The sequence below is a fragment of the Octodon degus genome, unplaced genomic scaffold (assembly GCF_000260255.1).
Source record: "Octodon degus isolate 3935 unplaced genomic scaffold, OctDeg1.0 scaffold00169, whole genome shotgun sequence".
In the NCBI taxonomy this organism is placed as follows: domain Eukaryota; kingdom Metazoa; phylum Chordata; class Mammalia; order Rodentia; family Octodontidae; genus Octodon; species Octodon degus.
In genome coordinates, this window is record NW_004524745.1 from 1458488 (window position 1) to 1468844 (window position 10357).

A 10357-nucleotide genomic window follows, 5' to 3' on the forward strand; every position below is an offset into this window, starting at 1 on the left:
TCTGTTAGGACCCCAAGCTCAAGCTGCGTGATTGGCAGAGCACACGTCTGAACTCCAGTCACGCCGCAACATCTCGTATGCCGTCTTCAAAAAAAAAAAAAAAAAAGACACATTAAGTTTTCAGGAAAGCAGGACAGTAATTGGTATAAAATATCTTTTATTCTTTAATTTCTGAATAGCTTTAAACCTAAAATTTCATTACAACTCATGTAGATTTTCTTTAATTTAAAAGGACCTTAAAACTGGATGTGATGGTGCTTGCCCATAATCCCAACACCAGTAGGCCAAGGCAGGAGTATCACAAATTTGAAGCCATCCTGAATTATGTAGAGTAAGGCTGTCTCTCAAAACAAAACACAATTTTTTTTTTTTTTTTTTTGTGGAACCGGGGATTGAACTCAGGCCCTTGAGCTTGCCAGGCAAGCACTTATTCTACTGAGCCATCTCCCCGGCCCCAAAACACAAATTAAGTATATACTTAATCCATCACCTTTTATCTCTGCTGTACTTTTAAATTACTCACATTTCTTTTTTTTTCTACACTCTCCTCTAGGTTGTGGGGATTAACCCTCCAATGCCTTTGCACCTAATTGTATTTTGAGCCTTGAGATCAGGCTTTGCTAAGTTACTATATTGCCCAAAGTGGGTTTGAACTTGTGATCCTACTGCCTTAACCTCTCAAACTGCTGAGTGTGCTGGGATTACAGGAACGTGCTACCACATCCAACTCCTATACAAGTTTTCTCTAAACAATCAGTGCTCTTGAGCCTAATGATCCAATAAGAAAATACCCACTTCATAGCCTTAGAATGATCTTGTATAATATAAAAAGGCAAAACTATACTCCCAAGTTACAGCGCTTCCACACCATTCAACAAATACATTGACTACCCCAAATATCAAGCCAGTTGTCAACTTTTAGAACCTGGATGGTTTATTTGCAATCTGAACTAGAATGGGCCATAAGGACAAAGGCTTACAAAAGTAAACTGACACACCTGTAATCTCAGCACTGGGAGGGCTGAGGCAGGCGGATCATTGCAAGTTCAAAACCAGCCCAGACTACACAGTAAGCTCAAGGTCAGCCTGAAATGAAATTTCAGAATATCAGGATGGAAATACAAATCCTTGTAATGCCAACATTCAGAGATAACATTTTTAGGCGTATCCACTTTTCTACACACTCCGTTAAAAAAGTGCAGTTTTCCTTCATTTTTGCTTTCCAGTTACTATTGCATACTATAGTCATTTACTGTTACTCTCCTCCCAAAACGTAACAGTAAGTAGGTGTGAAGATTTTCATAATTAAACTAGCAGAGCCCCAAAGTTGTCTTTAAGGTTCTTTTTGTTGTTGTTGAGACAGGGTATCACTGTAGTCCAGGCTGACCTTGAACTCACTACTTCGTAGAGACTGGCCTCAAATTCATGGCAATGATCTTCCAGCCCTAGCCTCAGCTTCTTTAAGGCTGGGATTACAAGCGCATGCACCACCACATCCAGCTCGCAAGATTCTTAGGATACAGTTATAATTTTGTGTGTTGATGATTAAATTTAGGGCTTCATACACGCTATAAGTCACAGTCTCAGTCTGAATCTTTCAGATCTGTAATATGTTTAGTAACTGCCTTTGACACACCATTTTCTTGGGGACTGTAGTTACCTAGGTAAACATCTTTCTGGTATTCGCTCAAATTGGAGATTTGAAATATGCAATTATCTCTAAAGGTATATAATACCACCATTATCAGTTAGTTGCTAAAAATTTTAATTATCATTAGCTGAGATGTAACAGTATATTCACACTCTAACATAAATGTTCAGATGAAAAGCTATTAAACTCTTCTAATTAGTTCAAATGCAATGAAAGGTGTACAATAGGCTGAGGAATACACCTCAGTGGTACAGCGTTTGCATAATAGCATGGTTCAAATCCAGTAGCTGAGCATGGTGGCGCATGCCTGTAACCCCAGCACTCGGGAGGCTAAGGCAAATGAAATCTGTGTGAATTCAATACCTGCCTGGGCGACAAAAGTGAGCTCAAAGCCAACCTAAACTGCATAACCCCGTCCCAAGACAAATAAATATCCAGTATTAAGAAAAAACGCTGCACACCACTTGAAGATACACAAACATTTGATACATTATGTGCTATGAAACATACTTAAGTAATTTCAATGCAAAATTTTTCTGCCTGAATGATCTTTTTCAAGTCTTATATAACCAACCAGAAGCATCTTCCTGTAGTACTTTGATGGCGTTTGCAACGAGCAAAAGGCATTCGTCAGTTCTTCGCAAAAATGTCTCCCCCGCCCTCCATTTCGAAAAAACTAATGCTCAAAATTATGTCAACAGACTGCGTAGATAACCGTCTGAGCTCTTAAAGGTAAATTTTACTTTGAACATTTAAGGAGTCTAAATTATCTTTGCCCGCATAGTCAAGTTTAAATTGGCCTATGAGAAAAACATATTCTAACGAATATTTAAAAAAATCTTAACCAAAGCTTAAATACATATAACACTGTATCAGTACAAAATCCCGTGACACCTGCCTATGAAACCAACGACTCACATTATTCCAACGCTAGTCAGACTACAAATTTCAGAACCACCAGAAGCATTCTACAATAGTCTAAAGAAAAAAAATAAAAAACAACCGACCCAACAAGAATATTCCACAGACGCTATTCCACAAGACATGGCCACAGGGCAGAGTGAAAATACGTAGGGGCCATTAATCTACGGTAAAAGTAGAACACAGAACATACCACAGCGCTGGCCAATAAAATGAACAACGGTGCGGCGACTACACCACGGTACTCCAAACCCTTTGTCTGGAAACCGGAAGGTCCCACAACACACGAGCCTCTGACGAAGAACCTGAACTAGCATTAACAGCGCTTAGATAAAAAGAGAAAAGGGTTGTGAGGTGACTGACTGAACTAGAGCAAATCGGTTGCCCCTCAGCGAACTGGAGACGGCTTTCTCCACGACGCACCACGAAAAACAAGCGTTAACGTTTCATTTTTCGGCCATTTTTACGCGACGGGGGGGGGGGGGGGGTGGTGTCCAGATGCCCGGCTAAAATCGCGCGCGATGGGGGAGGGGGGAATCCGAGGGCCGCTAAAAAGGCGAGGAGTGAGGGACGGCAGAGGGCTGACACCAGTCAAAGAAACGCGGCTCCCAACTATTAAGCTTTTCACAGTCTGAGAAATCCTCCATTTTGGGGCATATTTTCAGAGGACTATACAAGGCAAGCACAATGTTCGGGGCCTGTGCTCCCCAAGAACTTCCCTCACTTAACTACCTTCTCCAAACGGCGGGCCCTCCACGGACAGCAAGTCTCTCAGGCCTCGAACGCTCCTCCCTCCCCCTCAGCGCCGCGGCCCGCGTGTAACGGGCTACGCGTCCCGCCCCCGCCCACAGTAAGCCCAGGACGAGGAAAGCTCGGCTGACCAGCTGCCCTCGGAAACCTCTCTCTATCGCCGCGCCCGGGCTCTTTACTGAACAGGTATCTCCCTCCGGGACCGCTCACCTCCGACGCCCGAGGAGGCTGGTTGCGCCGCCGCTGCGCTCCTAACATGGCGGCCGCCGATCAGGCGGCTCACATACGCAGCGCGGAGGGAGGCAGAGCAGACGAGCGGGAGCGAGCAACACAGGCGCGCCGCCGGCTCCCCGCGGGCCTAGTCGCCATCGCTGCCCCCTCCCGGCGGACGTAGAGCCCCCCGGCCACCCCACCCCGACTCTTACCCGCTTCACGCCTACCTTAGGAAAAGGGAGAGGGAAAAGGAGAGGTACCTCTCTCCCAGCGAGCGGGACGCGGAGGCTCCCACAATCCCCTGCAGTTAACAGCGCAGGCAGAAGGCGGTGGCAGCGGCTGCAGCCCAAGAGCTCATTCTCGCGAGAGCGCTCGTACCCCCACCCCCTTAGGTCCCGGTTCGGCGCGCGCCCCGCCCCGCCCCACCGCTGGGCGCGAGCCAGGACCCTCCCCCTGCTCGGCGCGCGCACCTTGCTCAGGCCTCGGGTTGCAGCAGTTGTTCACTACTGAGGCGGGAAATGGAGGCCTATCGACCATTTCTAAAGAGATGTTTTTACCCCAACCCCTCGGTAGTAAAATTTAAGTCTGGTGTGCGTTACTAATAATTCGCAAGACTACCTGGTTTAAACTTAACTTGTGTCTTTTTTAAGTTACCTGTGGAAAGATGGTAGGAAGTTACAGGGAAGGGAGCCACAGAGGGCACCAGTACTGTTTGGGCTGTTTTTGTTTTTTCCTTGAGGTACTGGGGATTTAACTAGGACCTTCGTACTTAGCTCCTTCCCCAGACCACTTCATTTTGTTTGCAACAGGATCTCACGAAGTAGTTCAGGCTGGTCTTAAACTCACTGTGTAACCCAGGTTGGCCTCAAACTCCCACCAATTCGCCTGCTTTAGCCTCTCCAGTACTGAGATTACAGAATTACAGACATATGTACCACACCCGGTATGGCTGGATTTTAATTTCAGGAATTCCAGTACATGAGAGTCACTGGGGAAGGAGGCAGCCGGCAAAAAGAGTAGAAAAGAGCAACGAGCAACATTGCTATTTGTTGAATTTGATTGCAAACACCCTTGGGACTGCCAGACATCAGTTCCAAATTCCTGTAGAGATTTTCAGATAAGTCACTCAAGCATGTCAGGTCTGCAAGGCAGGGAATTTAATTATGGAATGCTTACTGTAAGTGAGCAGAGCAATTTACACAAAAGTTTTAGAAAGCAAGTCTATCCACAGTTCACAATCCTGGCTGGTAGCTACTTTAATATCCATCTCATTTGATAAATGAAAAAAGACAAAAAAGGTTATGGAATTTATCAAATGTGAAAAAGCTAATAGTCTTGGGGATTTAATCAGGTATTTCCTGAAATAGCATAAGTATACAAATAAAGTCAGCTCAGGTGATGCACCCATACCTATAATCCCAGTAATGATTGAGGTTTACACAGAAGAATCATATAATCCTGCCAGGAGAACACAGCCAGATCTTATCTGAAAATTTAAATTTTGTAATTTAAAAAATTTTCAGACAAGGGCTGGCCAAATAGCTCAGCGGATTAAAGCGCCTGCAAGCAGGTGCAGGGGCTGGGGGTTCAATCCCCAGGCCTACCATGCCTGCCATCCCTGGGGCATGCTGAGATGGCAATTGAGACTGGGCGTGGTGGTGCCCACCTGTAATCCTAGCACTTGGGAAGCTGTAAACAGGAGAATCACTACAAGTCCGATCTAGTAGCGAGACCCTGAACACCCTGTAGACCTTTCCCTAAAATTAAAAAAAAAAAATTCAGACAAGATAATTTTGAGAAGGCCAGGCATGGTGGTGCACCCCTGTAATCCCAGCACATGGGAGGATATGGCAGGAGAAGGAGGAGGATTAGTCCAAGTGTGAGACTAGCCTGGGCTACAAAGTGAGCTCACAGCCCACCTGAACTGCATAGCAAGACTCTGTCTCAAAAAAGACAAAATAATTAATAATAATTGAGATCTTATCTCAAAATTTAAAAATTTAAATAAGAAAAAGGTGACTGGGGATACAGCTCAAAGCCAAGACCCTGTGGTTTAATCTCCAGTACCTGGGGAGGGGAAAAAAAAAAAGGTTATACCTCAGGTTGACTAATAAGCCCCAGTTCGCAACATTACTGAACTTCAATCTAGTAATAGAAGTATTTTGGGAGTGTCCCTTGGGTCATTATGATAAGCCTCAGGGAAACAGTAGAAAACTTGGCCAAACTGTAATCTTAGCACTCAGGAGGCTAAAGCAGGGGGATTTCCGTAAATTAAAAGTCAACCTGGGCTACACAGTGAATTCAAGGCCAGCCTAAACTACACAGCAAGACCATGACTCAAAATCAAGACCTTGTCTAAAAAACAAACCAAAGATAAAGTGCACTGGAAATCCATCAGTTGAACAGGCAAGGTTAGTTGGAACATATAACATTTTTTTTTTTTTTTTTGGAACATATAACATTTTATAATGAGTGCTTCAGATTGTCTTGAATTAATGGAAAAGTATAGGTTAGCAACAAATTCTAACGACTGACATAAACACGTGGAAGTTGAAAGATACTGTGAAATATACAGTTAAGAGTGGCCTGAGGGCTAAGCCTTGAGAAATATAACCAATTGTATTAGTTGACACATTTGTGTCAAATTGGCTGAATCAGCTCCAGCAGCTCTCAACGTGGGGGGCATAGCCTTGCAGGTGGGCAGGGCCCAGAAATTGAGAAAGACTTCCTGCCGCCCTGCCTGGCTTAGGTGGAGAAGTCCCAGTATTTGGAGGAGCTTGACCTTCACAGCCGTACCACTTTGGAGGAGCTACAATTGCTCCTCTAAGAGAGACGCTTGGACACTGCATCTGCTGCTCCTCCTCTGCTCTTCATTGTTTTCTGCAGCGTGAACTGCTATCCTTTCCCTTGGAGCCAGTGGAATATGGACTGAACCCTCCAGTAACTGTGGGCTAAATAAATCTTTCCTTCCTTCATTTTGAGTGTCGGGTATTTGTCCCAGCAATGAGTAAAAAGTAACTAAGACACCAATTATAGTAAGCGATCTAGAGAACAGAAGTGGAGGGTGAGGCTGAGCATGGTACTGCACTTGTGTAATCCCAGCATTTAGAGGTGGCTGAGACAGGAGGATTACTACACATTTGAAGCTAGCCTGGGCTACAAAGTGAGTTCAAGACCATCCTGAAGCTTTTGGTTTTTGGCTAGGAGGAGGCTAAGGTGCAACTTTCTTCGGTTGTCCTGAATCTGGGTTCATCTGACACCAGCCACCTCCAAAATGCCGCCCAAGTTCGACCCCAACGTGATTAAAGTTGTGTACCTGAGGTGCACCAGTGGTAAAGTTGGTGCCACGTCTGCCCTGGCCCCCAAGATTGGTCCCTTGGGTCTGTATCCAAACAAAGTGAGGGATGACATACATCATCAAGGCAACTGGTGACTGGAAGGATTATGGTGAAACTGACCATTCAGAACAGACAGGCTGACTGAGGTGGTGCCTTCTGCCTCTGCCCTGATCATCAAAGCCCTCAAGGAGCCGCCAAGAGACAGAAAGAAGCAGAAAAACATTAAACACAGTGGAAATATCACCTTTGATGAGACTGTCAACATTGCCCCACAGATGGGGCACCTGGTCTTTAGCCAGAGAACTTTCCAGAACCATTAAGGAGATCCTGGGGACCGCCCAGTCTGTGGGCCGCAATGCGGACAGCTGGCACCCTCATGAATGACATCACAGATGACATCAACAACAGCACTGTCAAGTGCCCAGTTAGCTAAGGAGCATAAGAAAATATATCAATAAAGAAATGATCTGACAACCACAAAAAAAAAGACCAGCCTGAATTGCATAGTGAAACCCTGTCTCAAAAAGACAAAAACACCCTAGCACCCCAGGCCATGCCAGCCCTGCCCCTGAGGAGCACTGAGTCAGCCACTGAGACCAGGACTGGTGATGCACGCCTGTAATTCTATAAAGGGTTAAAAGAATTCTGTGCCTTAATTGTGGGAAATTATTTTTTTAAAAAATCCTTGTGCTTCCTGTTATCTACTCTAAGACATGTATTCTCCTTCTCGGCTCAAGGCTGTTCAACAATAAGTAAATGTTTCTTGTCAAGGCAACAAGCTCTCTCCCTAACCATCTCCTGTAACGTGGTCAGCTTAAGATATATCTTGTAAAATATGCACTTATCACTAAGCTATGAAAGATCTTTAGTTACAAACAGTTTGCAGCTGTGTCAAATGAATATAATATAGTCTTTTGTTGTTCTGTGCTAGATAACAAATTCACTTACCAAACTGGATGTGATTTCCATTATAAATACCCCCGTTACCTACGTGAGAAATGGCTGACGGACCTGAGCTCAGTAAATAAAAGGCTCTATTTAAATTTCTGTCTGGCTGATCTGGTTCCTATGTTGAGTGACCCATAACAATCCCAGCACTGGGGAAACTGAAAACAGGAGGATCAACTGATTCCGAGCTGTGTAATAAGACCCTTTGCCAAATACATGAAAAAAAAAAGACAAAACCAAAAATGTTAAGTAGGTAAAATATGAGGAGAGAAATTACTTTGCTTTTGGAAATTAAAATACTGGGCTAGGGTTATAGCTCAGTGCCGCAAGCACCTGCCTGGCAAGCACAAGGTCCTGAGTTCGATTCCCAGTAAACAAAAACAAAACAAAGATGAAGATTAAAAACAAAATTTAGCAACAGAGACAGCAAACAAATCAGACCAGAGGAACTGAATTTGTTGACTATAAGGAGAGAGGAAATATGCAATGAAAGAAAAACTTTGCCTAAGGAACTGCAGTAGATAAAGCAGACTTGAGAAAAGTTTCTTATTTTACTATGGAAGGTATCTGAGTGCAATTCATTGACAGTAAGGACAGTAAGGATATTTTAAGAAAAGAGTGGTTTCTGGGACTGCTGGTGCACCCCTGTAATCCCAGCCCTCAGGAGGCTGAGGCAGGAGGATTACTGCAAGTTTGAAGCCATACTGGGCTATAGTGAGCTCAAAGCTGCATAGCGAAATGCTGTCGCAAAGAAAAAAAAAAAGGAAAGAAAAGAGAGGTTGAAAAGATAGAACAGAAAGGAGTATTTATTTTTTTGCAGAACCAGGGATTGAACTCAGGCCCCTGTGCTTGCCAGGGAAGCACTTATTCCACCGAGCCATCTCCCTGGCCCCAAAAGGAGTATTTATAATAGAGTTTACCTAAAGGACAATAGGACCTGGAGACAGAAGTTCCTTTATAACAGAGAGGACAGTGCTGAGCTTGCATTATATTTGTTACAAGGAGGGGCTGGAGAGATAGCTTAGTGGAATAAGTGCTTGCCTGGCAAGTGCAAGGTCCTGAGTTCGATCCCTGGTACCACCAAAATAATAAACTAAAAGATTTGTTAGAAGGAAGACGGGGCCTTTAGTCAGCGGACTTCAAGTTTTCTGTAATAATGTCACCTGTTGAGGGCTAAAGTTGCAACGGAGATATTTTTGAAACAGATGTTGTAAAAAGTAGATAACCAGGCATCCCAGCACTCTTGAAAGTTAAGCAGGAGTAGTCAAATGGCTCAGTAGACTAAGCGCTTGCCTGGCAAGCACAAGGGCCTGAGTTCAATCCCCAGTTTGGGGGGGGGGGCGGAAGGAGTAGTCCAAGTTTGAGCCCAGCCTGAACACTCAGCAATTTAATGGAAAACTATCTCAACAGTGGGAAGGTGGGGCTGGGGTGATAGCTCAGTGCAAAGGGCCTGGGTTCAATCCTTGACATCACAAAAAATAAAAATAAAGAGGGAGAGAAGAGAGAATAAAACCACAGTTATCATGTTTGTATGGATATGATTTTCTCCAGGCTTGGAGAAAGAATCTGGCAGGATTCCTCAAGGGGCAGGGCTCACCTAAAGAAATGAACTTTAAGCTCATCTCCTTTGGAAAAGGATGGGATCCTAACTCTTTAGACAACTTTGGGTCTTGCTTCCACTTGAAACCTGATATGCTTTCCACTTAATATTTATTTATTTTTGGTGGAACTCAGGATTGAGCTTTCCACTCTATAAGCCTGATTCAAATAGATTTTCAATAAATCCTTCCCCATACGTTGTGGTAAACTCTTAAAACAAGAGGCCACAGTCCACTGGCATAGAGGAAAAAAGGATGCTTGTCAAATCTCAGTTCAGATATGCATTTATCTGTTTACATACATAAAGCTCTAATGCCATCTGGTGAATGCGCAGAGAATAAAAGTCAAGCTTTTTAGTGAAGTATTTATTGAGGATCTGCATAGTGACATAGAAAGCTCAAATATTAGAGGCTCAGCAGCAAAAAATACATAGGGAAAATAAAGTTAACAATATTTCACTCCTGGGATGCTCATTCAATGAAAGATACTGTGTAAGACTGGGGATATAATGATGGAAAAGACAAATCACCAGCCCTTTAGGACCTTGAGCTGATTTTTATTTATCTATTTTTTGGAGGCAGGGTATCACTAAATAATCCAGGCTGGCCTAAACTCAGAAATTTCTGAAACGGTCATTGTGAACAGCAGATAACCAGGCTTCCCAGCACTCTTGAAGGCTGAGGCAGAAGGAGACCAAGTTTGAGTGCAGCCTGGGCAACTCAGAAATTTAGTGCAAAACTGCCTTAAGGGGATCAGGTGGCTGGTTACCCTCCTGCCTTAGCCTCCCAAGTACAGGGATTACAAGTGTGTGACACTACACCCAGCTAGCAGTTCATAATTCATTATAAAGTACCATCCTGGGGCTGGGGAAATGACTCAGTAGAATAAGTGCTTCCCTGGCAAGCACAAGGGCCTGAGTTCAATCATCAGTTCTGCG

General features: G+C 44.1%; 1 protein-coding gene across 5 annotated transcripts in view; it reads right to left on the bottom strand.

The window, feature by feature from the left end:
- Matr3 (matrin 3) overlaps positions 1-10357 on the bottom strand; it is a 51197-nt gene that overhangs the window by 28865 nt on the left and 11975 nt on the right. For 2 of the 5 annotated variants that reach the window (XM_004643246.2, XM_023703356.1), the window contains exon 1: positions 3763-3852. The exons of 1 other annotated variant lie outside the window; for it this stretch is intronic. Coding sequence is in view for 1 of the 4 variants with exons in the window: in XM_004643247.2 (XP_004643304.1) it covers positions 3533-3580 (48 nt within the window). In the remaining 3 variants the exon portion in view is untranslated. Of the gene's footprint in view, positions 1-3532; positions 3853-10357 lie in introns of those variants that run through there. 2 more of the 5 variants (XM_004643247.2, XM_023703354.1) reach the window with 2 other exon arrangements.